Genomic DNA, 16,414 nt, shown 5'->3' with positions numbered 1-16,414 from the left:
ATGTGTCACCTCAAAAGAAATTAGAACTGTATATACTGTATATACTGTACAATAAGATTGTACAGTATTCAGTATAAGAATTTTTTACCCTTAAAAAGGCTGGAAAACTTTTTTTGAACTTCGTTTATAAACTGTATCTGATAATGCACCTTCACAAATGCATGAACATAGTTTAAAAATGAACTGATGTACTGAAAATGTATTCATATTACCTTTCATCACTCCCATGTCCAGGGTCTTTCCCAGCTGCTCCAGGAGATCTGCTCTGGCAGCGTTCTTCTTGTGCTTTTTGCCATCATAATGTTGCTGAGCCATGCCAGGGTTGTTGAACCAGGCGTTGCATAGCTGGCAGTAGCGGTCTGAGTCACGGCGCTGTCGTGGGGAGGTCATAGGAGATGCTTCTGGGGAGGTCTTAACAGGACTGGGGGATGCCTCTGAAGGTAAAACAAGAATGATACAGATGTCTCTTGGTGATCTAGTGATAGTTTTGTAAACAAAACAAATCTGCTAAGACACTACTACTTTTTAAATAATCTCCTTTACAGCATTTTACGTAATCTGGGAACCCCTTGCCTTATACAAAACAGAAAATTTACATATTTGACATGACCACAGTACGCGACTTGACAGAGATAGAGCCCAGCAAATTTATTGTTGCGTCAATTTTTTCAGCCAATATTAACAACTCGCTGATCTATCGGTAACGACGTTAAGAATGATTTATAGAGAAGAGAGAAACAACGCTCAGCCATGAGTGTTGATGCTGCATATCTTGTCCACCAGAGGGCACTTTGCAAACAAATATTTGAGTGCCACAAACAAAGTAACCAGATGACGTGAATAAAGTCAGACAAGACATAAACAAGTAAAAAAGTAACTACACTTGACTTAAGTGTTAGGGAAATTTGATTGTGCTTTTTTTTTTAAGGCTAATAAATTGGCATTTCAGGGTTGGTATCAGTTTGAAAAATAATATATTGATCAGTCTCCACAGTATCCGCCTCCAGTAAAGCATAATCACACTCTGATTTAATATTATTTCTAGGATGCTTTATGATAGAGTGTCCAGGACTTTTGTCTAGCAGCCCACCAGTTTTACCTACAGTCTTTACTTTCCATATTTGGCTCTTCATGCAGATAAGCTGCATAAAATTACTATAAATACTTTCTTACACTAAGTCTGTGAAGGTTCTCAGTCATCCAGGTCATCAGAGTCTAAGGCGCTTGGAAAGAAAAGCGTCTGGACTTCTTCAAGTTTCCTTGAAGACGTTTCACCTCTCATCCGAGAAGCTTCTTCAGTTCTAAGAGCCATTGGTGGAGAGTCCCAGATTTGAAGCCCTATGGGAGTGTCCGCAAGAGGGTCATGGACCCCCTATTGATCCTCTACCTAATCACACGGGCTAAAGTGTGAAAACAGGTGTGGGTTACAACTAGCCAAAGTTTCAGGTTACCCATTGTGAAACCTAGCCGCACCCTATCATGTGATTTACTGAGGTCATATGGCCCGGGATGTGAGTGGGCAGTAAGGCGTCTGGGAAGGATTTTAAACTCTCCACCAATTACTCTTTTGAACCGAAGAAGCTTTTCAGATGAGAGGTGAAATGTCTTCAAGGAAACTTAAAGAAAACCAGACGCTTTTCCTTTTCCTTTCCAAGCTCCTTAGACTTTCTTACACTAAGTTAACCTCAAATTTCAGAGAAAGAAGTATTGTTGCTCATTGTTAGAAAAAAACTAACAATGAGCTTTAATTTCATATTTTGAAGAAACAAATACAAAGCAAAAGCAATCACAGTGACTTGAGTAAAAGATTGAAAAACCAGGTCAACTTTTTTGTGTGTGTAACAGCTTTAAACGTTTGGAAAAAATAAATAAAAATAAGTGTAAAACTCAAACAACAAAACAAAATAAATACATAACCACATATCAAATTATCTTCTAAGTGAGACTCATAAACGTAAGAAGCAGATCTGAACTATCTAACTAAGCTGTCAGTAATATGAAATCATTTCCAGTGGTTACGAAATGAAAAAGCTTGTGATTGTTCAGGGGAAAAGCACACTCTGACTCTGATGAATTCACTCTCTTACTTCAGGAGAATCTAAAACACTATGGGGGATTTTATGGTTTATTAAAATGGGACCATTATGTTAGGCTTAACTCTCAAACCATTGGTAGCTTGTGGGCTAACTACTAACCTGATCTGGCCTCACAGTCAAATTTTCATCTTTATTATTCATGCATTTTTGTCTCAGATGAAGAAGAGGCATGAAGAGGTACTACAGCTTAAACAGTACTCTAAGGTATTGCCATTCGACAATGGGTGCTAATTTGTACCCATGTGGTTTTGATTCAAGGACCACTTCTGATTCTTGGCAACATTTTTTAGTATAAAGTTAAAGAATGACTATTTTTTTGAAATATTATTATTTAATAAGTTGAAACAGGGAGGCATTTGTAAAATACTTGCTTGTTCTTACTGAACCCTTGAATCTTCTTTCTCTCATATCTGCCTCAGACAAGCAGACAGCAAAGCAAAGACTGAACCTAAAACCTTCTTCCTGAATTTTGCCCAAATGCTTTTTATCAAGTCTAAGAGTTAAATCAATATGCTAACTTGTTTGTTTACTAGACCCCAAACAGACTGTCTCCTCAAACTGCAATTATTTAAACCAAGAAACACCTTTTAACTTCTTGGGTATATATTTACCTTTTTAACACTGGGTACACTGTACCTGTATGGATACAAACAGACTTTTGACATTAGTTGTCATGGACTGACATAACTGATAGCAAAACAAAACAACAAAATTTAAGGACACAAATAATAAGAACAAGGTGTTCTCTGTGTTTCTAAACCATAACTTGATTTTAATGTCTGACATGACTTTTAATGCTTTTGAAATCCAGCTAATTTACTTGGGTTCTGTATGATCATGACACTTCATGTCTTTTTGGCTTATGTCAAACAGTAAACATAATGTATAAGTCCTGAAAAGGTGCTGTGAACATAATGGTGATATAATAACCCAAAATGTCACATTTTTGCTAAGACAAATGTGAGAAACTATAAATGCTCAGGAAAAACACTGCCCAGGAAAAAAATACTTTAAAATGAGCTACATTAGCAACACTTTGCCAGCTTTTTTAAAGAAAAGATTTGTAGCTGGCAGACAGAGCACAATGGGACGGCTTTAATGAGCACTCATCAGCGGCAACGTAACTGTGGCCGTGCAAGTGTAGCCCTCTGAATAACAAGCTGTTATCTCCATTAGATGTCTAAAGAGGAAAACCTAAATTCTACTTGGCAAACGGAAGAGAAGCCAGCTCTTCTTGGGGCTGCCCACTTGTGCCTTCACGCATGGATGACGGCATTAACCCCCGAACGAGCAACGTGCTGCAACGAGCACTCCCCAACACGAAGAAGCCCTATCAGCTTAATCAGTTTTAACGCTCCACTGCACAGCTCACCCTAAGTCAACATTTAGTTTTGTCCCATTAGCTTCCATTACACCAGTCAACATTTCAAAATAGCAAAGTCCAGTGAAAAACATGGCGGGAGAGAGGATGTATGGAGCCTGAAGTGTCAGGACTCGCTGTCTGCTGAGCACAGCTGGCCCTCAGTGAGGCCGTTTGCATCACACTTTACATTCAGTGCTTGGCTCATTCGCCCCTCCACAGCAAAAGGATGTTATGTAGGATTTAAATGTTGGACTTTACGGTTATAGAATGACCCCCACTATAATAGGCCAATGTAAACTGTCAGACTCAATTTAATCCCTGCAGCTGCTTTTGCAAGCAGGTCAGAGGTCAGCAGCATAACAGCAACCCTGGAGCTGAGAGAAATGTAACGCCTTGCTCAAAGAGAGGGGATTGCATTTCTGCAACCCAAATATAAAGACTACTAGGAAATCTATAGGCAGACTAATGCAGCCTCGGATTAAAGCAGGAAAAAAAGCTCTAAATTTACGAAGAACTAAAAGCGTAATACTCAGATGCAACACTCCCCCAAAAGCACAGCTCCTGGTATCATAACATTCAGGCGATTTCCAGACACAGTGATGACAGAATGAAAGAAGTTAGAGCGAATGGGAACTCAAAAGAGGTTAAATGTTTACTGTTTGCTAAGATAAAGACGTGAGAGAACAGAAAGAAGGTTAATTATCCTCACAGTACACTTCTGCACTCCAGACTGTTCAAAGAAAGGCAGCATCTCAAATATTGTTTTAAAGTTAATACAGCATTTTTGGTAAACATGTTAATTATCACTACAATGCTGTCAACATCTCTCAAGTTGTTTTATCATTTAAATGGAGAACAAAATAAAAAGTCCATGAGAAGCAGTGCACACATATTTAATTGAACACCTGTATGTAGCTAATGACTCTGCAGAAAGCCTCAGGATCTGCTGACCCCACTCTATCACGACTTACCACTAACAGTTGAACATGGAAAATTTAGTAGTAAGGAAATTCAAAACTGGACTTTTGCACAGGTAGCATCTTATTATAATACCACTCCTGAGAGCGAGCCGTTCTTTCAAAAATGTTTGTAGAAGCAGTCTGCATTTTATACACCTGTGGCCATGGAGATGATTGCCACATCTGAATTAACATCTGATTTAGATGCAGGAGTGAATTTACAGTGCTTCAATCTGCCCACAGTTGCTGCTCATCTGCAAGCTGCTTTTCAACCCACCTCCTCCTTTCACACCTCCCAGCACTGGGCCGTACCACCAGATACAAATTATCGCAGATAGAAATGTCAGCCTTGTTTTGACTATAGTGGTCTTGACAGATTTCTGGTAAGTGGCTCTTAGATTTCTGTTGCACGTCAAACAGTGTTGATTATTCGATTAAATTTATCGCATGTGAAAAATTCCCAAAAGAGGAGAAACTCTGGAAAAATAATTTGCTGCAAATAGTCAGGAATTAGAGGGGCATGATTATATGGCCTAAGCAAAGAGTATTTATCATCATCAGAGCAGCCTCTCCATATAGTATCTTCCTCCAGCAAAGCATAATCACACTCTGATTTAATATTCTTTCTAGTAGGCTTTATGACAGAGTGTCCAGGCCATTTGTCTAGCAGCCCACCAGTTTTACCTAAAGTCTTTACTTTCCATATGTGGCTCCTGACTCATAACACACTGTGTTATTACAGGATGGGTCTTTGGCATCAAATAACCCAGCAGGCACATAAAGGACTGAAAGCCTTTCCTCCCATTTAGAGCATCATTAAATCCACACTGTCAAACACCCCTCTGTGCTTTGATTGAGGATTCAGTTCACTTCAGAAGGCAGGGGTCGTCACCATCACTAAGAGACAGATGGCTTCAGCTTGATGTGGCACCTGCTGTGTAAAGGACACTTTAAACTCAATGAAAAGGGCCCTGCTTCTCAATGTTACAGGTTTAAGTATCATCTGGATAAATATGGAACGTTTTTTTCCGCAGAGATAAAATCGAGAGCTGAAACATTGCGCTAAGCACAGAGAGCGCAGTAAAAACTACTATCTGGGAAAGTAGCCTATTTTTTGTAGAGACTTAATGATTTTGACAATGATGTCTGAAAAGAACATTTTTTTAAGAGACAACCGAGTGAATCATCTGAGACTGATGGTCTTGCTGTATCAAGTCAAACAGACAGTACACATGCCACATTTCATACTAGCAGCCTCGTAGCTGTTTAGTCCAACGACACACACACACACACACACACACACACACACACACACACACACACACACACACACACACACACACACACACACACGCAAACACACACGCACACACAGCAGCTGTTTATTGGCCTGATAGACCCTCTGCTGTCTGCAGATCCACAAGAGGGGATGCTACACAGTGGTAAACATGACTCTGGCCCAACATTTTTGAGACTTGTTGGCATTAAATTCAAAATGATATAGTTTTCTTAAAATGGTATGTTCTCTCAGTTTACGCATTCGATATGTTTTTTATGCTCTATTGTAAATGAAATGTGGGTTTGTGAGATTTGCAAGTCCCTGTGCTTTTTCTGTCCTAACTTTTTCAGATTTTGTAGTTTGTAGTTTGTAGGTTCAGATTGTTAAAACGAGCATGCAGGTTTACAGAAGCATTTTCAGTGTCAGCTGTTAACTTGTACAGTTTTTCTAATTGAAGTTTTATGCTAGAAAAACTGTACTTAAGAAGCTTGACAGTAAAGCAGGATGTGGCAGAGCTCTGCAGGGTCTAGTTTTGCAGGTTTACTCACCCTGCAAACACAGAATTTAGCTCTCAAATCCACTCTTCTCTGTGTCTGTGTTTCTCTCAATCCCAACCAATGACAGCAGATGGCCCCGCCCCTCCCTGAGCCTGTTCTGCAGGAGGCTTCTTCCTGTTAAAAGGGAGTTTTTCCTTCCCATGATCACAAAGTGCCTGCTCATAGGGAGTTGTTTGATTGTTCTTACAACCTGACAACATAAAGCACCTTGAGGTGACTGTTGTTGTGATTTGGTGCTATATAAATAAAACTGAATGGAGAATCGAACCGAACTGAATCAACCAGTTATTTAAAGACTCAAGACACGAGCCGTTGCCAAACTCAAATAGGCAGGTAAATAGGTTTTGGGAAACAGTTATTAAGGGGCTGTGTACAACAGATAAGGACAGATAAAAGAGCAAGTGGGCTATCAGTCATGTAAACCTATAACACTGATACCAAGATGTTAGATAAACCCAAAGTACAGTTGGATTCAATGCTTGACAGATGCTTTTAATGTCAAACTCCTGATAACAATAGAGGCAAACTGCTGATCTCACCAAATTAATAGAATCCATCCTCTGGGCACCACGAATATGCACTCACCAGCCACTTTATTATGTGCGCATGTGTAACTGTTCATCAGTGCAAATATCAAATCAGCCAATCACCCGGCACTTGACCATGTCTACATTTAGCCATGTAGACATGGTTAAGTTGATCTGCTGGAATTCAAACGGAGCATCAGAATGTTCAAGAAAAGTAAGTGACTCTGAACGCAGCATGGTTGTTGTTGCCAGACTGGTCTGAGTATCTCAGAAAGTGCTGATCTGCTGGGATTTTCCTGTAAAACTATCTCTAAGGTTTACAGAGTATAGTCCGCGAAAATATCCAGTGAGCGGCAGTTCTCTGGATGGAAAATGCCTTGTTAATACCAACGGTAACAGGACAATGGCAAAAGTGCTTTGCGTTTATAGGACAGGAACAGTAGCTCACATAACCACTTGTTATAACTAAGTTATGCAAAAGCATCTCTGAATCCACAAGCCATGCAACTTTAAAGTAGGTGGGCTACAGCAGCAGAAGACCATGGCAGTTTCAACTCCTTTCAGCTCAGAAAAAGGAAAATGAGACTATGCTCTCCTAAAAAATTGGATGACAGAAGACTGGAACATGCCTGGTGTGATGAGTTATGATTTCTGCTGCAACATTGTGATGGTAGGGTCAGATTCTGGTATAGAAGTGCAGCTGTTAGCACAAGCTTGCACAGAAATGCACAGAAAGACCTCAGCTCATCAGCTGGGATATACCTGTGTGAGGTTTGCATGTTTTCACGACTGCACAGGGTACGTGTGCAATCGTTCAGGTTCTCGCCTCATACTCTGATTTCCTCCTACAGTCCAGATTCTAGCCTGCTGTGGATGTGAGAGTGACTGTAGTGACCTCACACCATATACTCCAGCCCACTGCCACCCTCAATGAGATAAGCTTTTAAGAAAATGAATAGATAGAGTTGAGGTGTTGGATTAACCAGAGATCAAGGGAGAAAACTAGCCAAAAATCATATGAGCTCCTCTGGTGTTCATTTAGACAACAGTGAGAGTCGGTTCTCACTCCTAAGTTGTCACATGCGAAGGACCGATTGGACTTTAACCCCAGTTAAGCTCAAGCACCATTTTCAGTGTGCAGGGTAAATCCTGTGAAGTGGGTGTAAACAAAAAAAGCAAATCAAATGTAAAAAGTGATTCAAACAGTGAAAAAACAGCAGCTTAAAACCGAATGGAAAGCACAAAGCTCAAAATAAAACACCTGAGGAAAACAGACACCTCCATGCAGGCTTTTCTGTGGACACACTCATGAGTCATTTTTAGTCACATTATTCTAATTTAGTCACATTCAAGAGTCACACATTGTATCACCGTTCCTCTTCCCCACTGTTTTTCTTTCCCTCTTTCTTTCTCCCTTTTCTTTCCCCCAGTCATGTCTGTCCCGTGTGCAGCAAGTGAAAATAAAATAAAATAAACAATAAAAGCAAAGGTGAATCAAATAGACCAATACGGCAAGGGATGGTCCATTTGGTAAAGTAAATCCGTTGGACATCTTTCTTTGCCTTTGGACAATAATTCTGATGGCAAAAGAACCAAACGGGACAGGCGGGAAAAAAAGAGTCACACATTGTGCTCAGCCTGCATTATGAACAGCAGTTTGCTCTAAGCAGCCATTTTCGCACACTAATATAAATACAATTCATACATTATACATCGTAATTTGTTCGGGATTTTTTCAAACATGTAGGAAGAGCTGGGAGGTTTTGGTTTTTGAGGTTTTGACACCACAGTTAAGGCTTTTGCTGTTTGATGCTGGCTGTGTCAGCTTCCAGTTTCAAACTAATTTGGATTTATTTATGCAGCTCTTCTGCTGCTGTTTGTGTGAACACTTCTTTCATTACTGACCAGCTTAGTAAGAGAATACCAAGAATCCATTAAAAATAAAATGTACAGCACAGCAAGGCAATCCTTTCATCTGCTCAAAGTCGAAGAGAAACACACTTCCGTGTTTTCACTAATGCAACAATTTACTTTCAGCTGAAGCAGAGTTTCTCATTTTGCCCCCCATGGCATTTCTTATAAGCAGACAGAGAATCAGGGCAGTGTAGAAATCTTCTAACTCTTAAAACAGAGTCATAAATCTAAAGAGATTCTGCTTCTGTGAGAAGACGGGACCAAAGTGCTCCAAATCCATTCACTGACCCTTTCCTACAATGAGGATCCCTGCTGTGCTTTCCTTCACCCCTCCACCCTCTCGGAATATAAACCCTGCTGACATGTACCACTTATAAAATGTTTTCTCAGATTTTCCTTTTGTCTTCAAAGAGAAATCTCTGAATGGAAAGCAAACAACACATCTTCATACTTGAAGTTAATTATCACCCTCTGTGCACTGCGGACAATTTGTACTTTAAAATGCTTTAAAGTGGAGGGGGGGCACAAGTGTACTAAGCCTGCTGCATTTGAGACAATTCTGAGTAATAAACACAGAAGACTTGAGGGCAAAGCTGCAGTTTGTGCAATTCAAAGCTTGGTCCATGTGTTTGGAAAGGAGGCTTGGTTCCCATTGCACTTGGAATACAGACGGAACCAAAGACATCCTTTAACTAAGGGGTGTCAAAAATAAGACCTGGGGGCCTGAATCAGCCCACTGTCCCACTCAAAGGCTTTGAATATGAAATGTAGTAGAGTGCATACATTTTGAGCTTTTAACTGTACTTTTATATGTTTTACAGATTTTCCACTTTGAAATACCTCCCGTATGGTCACTCATATAACACCAAAGTATTTAACAGATAAAACATAAAAATTAAATGGTAGAAAAATTACTTTTTTTACTATCTACTACAGAATTGTGTTATGTTTGTTTCTGAAGTGTGTTCACAGTTTTAAAAAAGATCATTTTCTGTGAATTAACCACGTTTTTTTATTCATGTAATTTTACATTTGCCATATACAAAAACGGAGACACTGTTGAAATTGCATTTTTTAAAAAAAATTAAGACATTTAAGACATCTTAAGGATTAAAGACCAGTGTGGGCTGTATGTGGGCCACAATGTAAAATGAGTGACATCCCTGCTTTAAATGCAACAAACAATAAACTGCAGTAAACTTTACTGCAGCCTAAAGCTGATGCTTAAATTAGCTATGAAAAATGCAAAATATTCTCTGGGCAAGATTATTTTTATAACTAAAGTAAAAGAATATGTGAATACAGCTGCTTAAGTTTTATCACATCGTCCTGCAGCTGCTGTGAAACATTTGAAGTCAGGCAAAGTAAAGCAGGAGGCCACAGAAGGTAACAGACGGGTCAAATGATCCGACTTGGTGTTGCATTGCTATTTGGCTGTTTGAAGATACAGAAATCTTTCCTTTCTCCCACAGTCTGCGCTTTAAAGAGGGGCATTTTAAAATGTGTGCCGCATGAAATGAAACAGGCAATTACCATCAGTGCCACTTCTCTGACATTCTATGGACAGCAAACATAATTACAAGTGTAAATTGTTTAAAGCATATAGCGGATTTTCTATTCAGCTTTTCTGTATATATTTATATACATTAAACCCACAACAATTCTTCACTCCATCTCTACTCTAGACTGCAAACTTGCATGTGAGGATGATTGCTTGGGCCTATAAATATCTTCATCATATCTGTCATTTGATCTGTAATAAGATGCCACAGATATCTGACCTGATTAAAGCAAGGCTTGGGGTTATATGAGATTATATTCACATAGTTTAAAATCAGGATATTCTAGGAGTTTATCATCCTTGACTCTATAAGTCGTGACAGCAGTTTATATCTGGCAGGCATTACATCTGATATTGCACAGATATCAGCTATAGATAACACACAGATAACAGCGAATAAGCAGAATAGGGTAGAGCAAAGACATAGGGAAAAAAATATGTGTGTGTTTGTTTGTGTCAGCATATAGAGCAAATTTAAACAACCACTGTAAGCCCTTTACATTTATTTACAGGTAACTTTTGTTTCATGGTGACTTCACATTACTGACATCACCGCTCTGTCTCTCGATGTCAGCACTATAAACCCAGTGTGCTGCTGAGTCCACCTCTGGTTTAGTTAGTTCAGCAGAATGAGAAAGGCTTCAGGATGGAAAATTAAGTTTTTGAGTAACCCTTGCAGGATGTTTTCTTTTTTTTATTGCCTTTGTTAAAGTTGCTGATGTTGTTCTATTTATTAAAGTTAATACATCTTGTAGGGCAGTCCAAACAGAATGACTAGGTCACATTTAAGAAGTATGCCTAGCAGATGGCGAGGTAACTAACCAGATTTACCAACGGGTTGCACCAGCACAAACTGGTTTAAAAACAATTACTGTCAGTACTTACAGAAACACTGCAGTTAGGAAATTGTGTGCAAGAGGTGGGAAGATTCTTTTGGAAGGTTTTTTTTTTATAGGGTGAGGAATACACACAAAATGATTTACTACCATTTGTGACACGCAATTTACTGCTAACTAAACTGACAAAAAAACACATCTTATTTATTTGTGCAAGCAAAGTGAGACATTTCTCCATCTGTGCCAATTTAACTACTCCTACATTTGCTCAGTGAACTCAGAGTTTAGACCTAGAACCCAGAAAAGAGTCGCACGATACCAGCGGCAACTGAACTTCTTGTAACTCTTCAACTTTTAGTGCCGGGTTCTTTCCAACATACTGTGATTCAGCAGCAGGAATTTCACAGCCCGTGCAATGGGTTCACCACAAAATTGCTGAAGTGCGGAGAGAAAGGAGGAATGGTGACGTTGACTTTGTACCCAATACCGAAAATAACCAAGCCCTGGATGGACGTCGATTGATCAATGCATTTACATGAACAAACTCTAAAAACACACTTTTCTTTAACTAAGTTTTTATTACAGTCAAATTTAACCGTTAGAAATCCAGGACCATGGACAGCGCACAAGGGTTTTGCATTAGGCTTCATGCACTTTGACAGTAAGTGAGCTACAGACAATTACCAAAGCCTGTTTTGATTATAATGACTCTACCGTACACTGTACGCCCTATATTTATATGCTTTTCTGCACCTGTCCGGTTAGTTTACTGGGAGCTGAATATCATTGCTTAGTTTGCGACCTTGCTCAAAATTGCTCTGCTCTTGGTAGATTGGGTATGTTATATTCAAATGAACTGACAGCACATGTGTTAGAAAACAGCATTATTTCTGTAAATCACCCGCAAAACTAATCACACCTGTCAGCGCTGTCTGGGGATTTGCGCTCACACAATACTTTACCACAGTGACTTTCTAACATGCTCACAATAACACTACTGGCATTTATCAAGAGTTTTAATAAATTGCCATCTTGTCCCCAACTCCCACCCCTAAAAACCTAACAACACAGAAAAATAATCTGGGTTTTGGCACTAGATAAAAGGTCTGCATATGACGAAAGTTATAATAGTTAATTCATAAACGTTGTTGCTGAAATGGTTGTTTCAAACTCCATGCAAGAAAAAGATGTATGTATGAAAATACAATTTAGTTAATCAAATGTAATGAAAATCTTTTGTTCTAGTGCTGATTACAGTCATTCAGGACTTAATAATTATGACCACATAATACGGCTCTCTTCACGTGTTCCATTCTAATTGCTCCACTTTCATTTTGCTCTCAAAGCAGAGCTGCTGCAACACAATGAAAGTGAAATCCATCAAATGCAAATGTGTGAATGTCTAAAATGCTGCAAATGCTTAAAGTGTCCCATTAGATAGAAACAGCAGGGAACCACAAGGCAATATAAAAATACAGGAGCTTTAAATGTTGCTGTTATGATTCATGCAGGCTTGCTGTTGATTATATGTTAACAGACAAAGACATTTAAAGTCTTAAGATAATGTCCCCAGTTAAACGTAATGGAAGGGGAACAGCTATTTTACAATATGAACAATTTAACTCCAGATTTCTCTAAATCACTTCTCGGTAAATCAGTGCAGGAGCAAAACAGCCCCACATTAAGCTGCAGATGTTAAAGGAAATGCAGCTCATGCAAGCTATTGTGCTTACGACACAGACGATGGGAAACAAGCCAGAATTTGGAAATAGCGACTGAAGAAATACAAAAATAAACGTGGCTGTGATTATATAAAAGTACTAATGACAGATCAACGCTCGTTTAGCCTGCCTCCGCTCTAAAATAGAAAGCGTATTGCAATACATTGCAACACCAGCAGTTCATTCAACAGAAAATGTGTGCAGCTGAGCATGATCTATGTGGGTCAGTGGAAATATTCAAATTTAACACAACGGTGCCCAAGTAAAAGGGCAAGCAAGGGTTACTGGTTAGCTTATAGAAGCTTTGTGTAATTTTGTGCCTGCAGGTAAAGCATTAAAGATTAATTTCAACTGTCAGATGAAATTCTCGCATCTTCAAAAAGTTTGAAATTGAGAACAATCGCTTACGCAGGACTTTTCCGTGTGTGTGTGTCTGTGACTAGAGATTGATGACAGTGCATTTCTCGAATGTTCATCGTGGGTTTTGAATAGGCATTTTGGGCACAAGAAGATGATGTACAGCATCTGTTCAAAGGCAAAAATAACATCAAGTAAAGTTTATGATGCTCTCCCATGATGCTATAAATTCTCATTAGTGTTATTGGAGGCTTTTTTTCACAGCATGTCCTGTGTGGACACCAAAGTCAGTGCTTGGAGAGCTAGAAGTTTTTGCAGCTGTATGCTGGCTGACAGTCGGCAGAACAACAACGCATCCCGAGAGGCAACTGGATCAACAGAGTCGGCTGATGTGACTTATGCAGAAATCAATAGCTGGGGCCTCTCGGCACCCTGGATTTATCTTTATGACATTATGTATTTGTGACAGATCTGAGAGGATTTAAATTACACTTCCACAGGATAAAATAACCTAAGCTAACATTTCTTTTATTTCAGCAGGACTGGAGTTTTTTGGGTAATGAAAACTCAACATTTTACTAATAGTTTCTTTTTCTTCTGATGGTTTGAACCCCTCTGTAATGAAACAGACACAAATAAAAAACAAATTCACTGTGCTTCAGGGTAATATATGAGTCTAATGTTAATGGAGCAGTTTCAATTTCATTTCTGTCATTTTCACACTAAAAGAGATGCAAGAGAAGCACTGAATAAGTGATTTTTTTCAGTGATACAAATGATTCCCCAAAGATGGATGTCAGCAACTTCAGTCAACAAAACTTAATGTGTCTGTCAGGTGGAGAAGAGGTTCCATGGTGTCCTGGTACTTTGTTGGATGTCAGTGCGATTGATAGCTGTGCCTCCCCCTCTTTTGGCTGAGACGGTTCTGCCTCTGTTCTGAACCATTGGCCACAGATGGCCTCGTTAATGGCTATGTCTGTCACTGACATGTGGCAGAAAGAAAAGCAAAGGGTGCTGTCTGAACACTACATCAGAATTTCTCAGCAGTCACAATATCTCTAAAGTACAACTACAACCAAACAGTCATGAAGTCCTCTGAAACTAAAGTCAAGGTATCTCTTTATTTCTTTGGATGTTTGGGCTATTCAAGTCTAAACAGATATAATTATGCCATTTTGAACTGTCTGGGTTTTTTTTTTGCATGGTGGTTAGAAGTATTGCCTCAACAGCAAGAAGGTTCAAATCCACCATCTGGTCTGACTCTGGTCTGCATGCTGGGATAGGCTCCACCCTCCCAATGACCCTGAAGTGAATAAGAGTATGGATGGATGTTTCCAAATGTTTCCTGTTAAACCTGAATCATTCAAATTAAACCACCAAACTAAAATCATGTCTATCCCCAGTTTTTTACATCATTAATCAGCTGTCTGCAGTCAGTGTGTAATGTATATTAACAGCATAGTAGATGCTAGACATAGACATACATCTTCATCTCCACTGCATTACAACTGCTAATTTTGTTTTATTATACTGTTTAGTTAATGTTAGATGTAGGCTATTTAAGGTTAGAAAACATCACAGTCTGAGATAAAATACACAATTTTTCAACAAAAAGCCCTTTGCTTTACATGAACTTCTTAATACAACTGGTAGATATTTCCTTAAATAAACACGGCTGTTCTCTGTTTATCACTCATCACAGTAAATGAGAGATTAGAAGATAGACTGAGCTACCTGCTGGCGAGATATAAAGGAGTGAAAACAGCCAATAATGACCAACAAGATTAGATCCAAATCAGGATTAAATTTAAACCTTTAGGATCTGAACATTTAGGCACCATGCTATCGTGTAATGTTATCTGAAAAGTCTGTGCAGAACTTTGCTGAATGCTCTTTACCCAGCCCACAGAGTCATTCTGTGTTTGTCACTGGATTGTAGCTTTTAGTCCCATCTGTCTGCTCAACCTGTCCCCCACTAACCAGTCTTGCCAGTCTGCCCTTCAGTCACAGTGCCCTCTGGAACAGTTCAGCTAGTCTGCTCTGCCTTTGGACTTGCCTGACTTGTCTTGATAGGCTTTGTGCCTGAGGTCTTCTTCCCAGTTTTCCAGCCAGTAGCCTGTCCTAACTGTCCCCAGTTGTCTGATTTTCTTGGATTTTTGTGTCCTCATGCATTTTTAATCTTCTTCTGTTTTTTTTCCCTGGAAACTTTCCCTGGGACTTTTTTTGTTTTTATTTTCCTTTTTTGTTCAGCAACACTGTTTTTCTTCATCTGTGAGGCTTTGCTACCCCCTGTAAGTTTTCATTCAGACTTTTTGTTCTTTATTCAATCTGAGCTCTTAGTGCATTTGGGTTCACACTATTCTACTTTAATCAGTTTTACAATAGCAGGAGGGAAATAACGTCCTCTATAAATATACCAGACATTTCCAAACAAAACATTTATATTTTTGTAAATGGATTTTAACCAAAAGTCTAATTATTTATTTATTTCCATTCTTTTCATTTAAGTGTCTAAGAAGATGTCAGAAATAACATACTGCATACATGTTACATGTTACAACCCATCAAGCACCACACGTTAGGTAGATTTTCTATTTGGAAAGTTAAATCTATAAAGGCTGTAGACAGCAGAGTGGATGATGATGATGATGATGGTGAAGATCAAGACTTCTTGAGGCCTGATTTCATTAACATATTTAGAAATATGCTTCACATATTGGCTTCTTTATGGCTGAATTCAGCATTATATCATATTACCCCCAATGAAATATATATAAACAAATGTATAAGACACAAAAAGCTGACTTAACAGTTTGCCTAATAAAGAAATGAGCTTAACAAGTGGATTTTTTCAGTACCCTTGGGCGGTGAGTCAAAAAGTTCATTTCAGATACTGTTTCTTGCATTTCAGCACCATGGAGATGTGAACAGCAGTAAGGACGAGAGACAAAACACACTTCAGTGGTATTTACTGTAAACAGACAATACAATTAGATTGACTATATATGAACATAGGGAAATGCCATGTATGGACTCTGTGATCACAATCTGCATCCCAGCATCCTGAGAGGTGAAGTTCATGCCATCTTTGCTGAATTATTGCAGAACAAAAGAAAAGCACATCCTAAACAGATCATATTTCCAGAAATCTGATGTTAATGTAACTTGTTATTTTTAAGTTATGCTTAAAAAGGCTTAGAATGCTGAGAAAAGTGTAATACAAATGACTTATGTGAGACAGAAT

General features: G+C 38.9%; 1 protein-coding gene across 1 annotated transcript in view; it reads right to left on the bottom strand.

Annotated features, from left to right (window-relative positions):
• The window catches only part of zmat4a (zinc finger, matrin-type 4a), a 155,858-nt gene that overhangs the window by 46,863 nt on the left and 92,581 nt on the right, over positions 1-16,414 (bottom strand). Inside the window, exon 5 of the mRNA XM_082554948.1 lies at positions 213-434. Within this exon, the coding sequence (XP_082411074.1) occupies positions 213-434 (222 nt within the window). The remainder of the gene's footprint in view (positions 1-212; positions 435-16,414) is intronic.

This window comes from Aulonocara stuartgranti (assembly GCF_965226115.1).
Source record: "Aulonocara stuartgranti genome assembly, chromosome: 12".
NCBI lineage: Eukaryota > Metazoa > Chordata > Actinopteri > Cichliformes > Cichlidae > Aulonocara > Aulonocara stuartgranti.
Note: the sequence above shows the minus strand (reverse complement) of the source record. Positions and strands in the feature narration are given on the sequence as shown.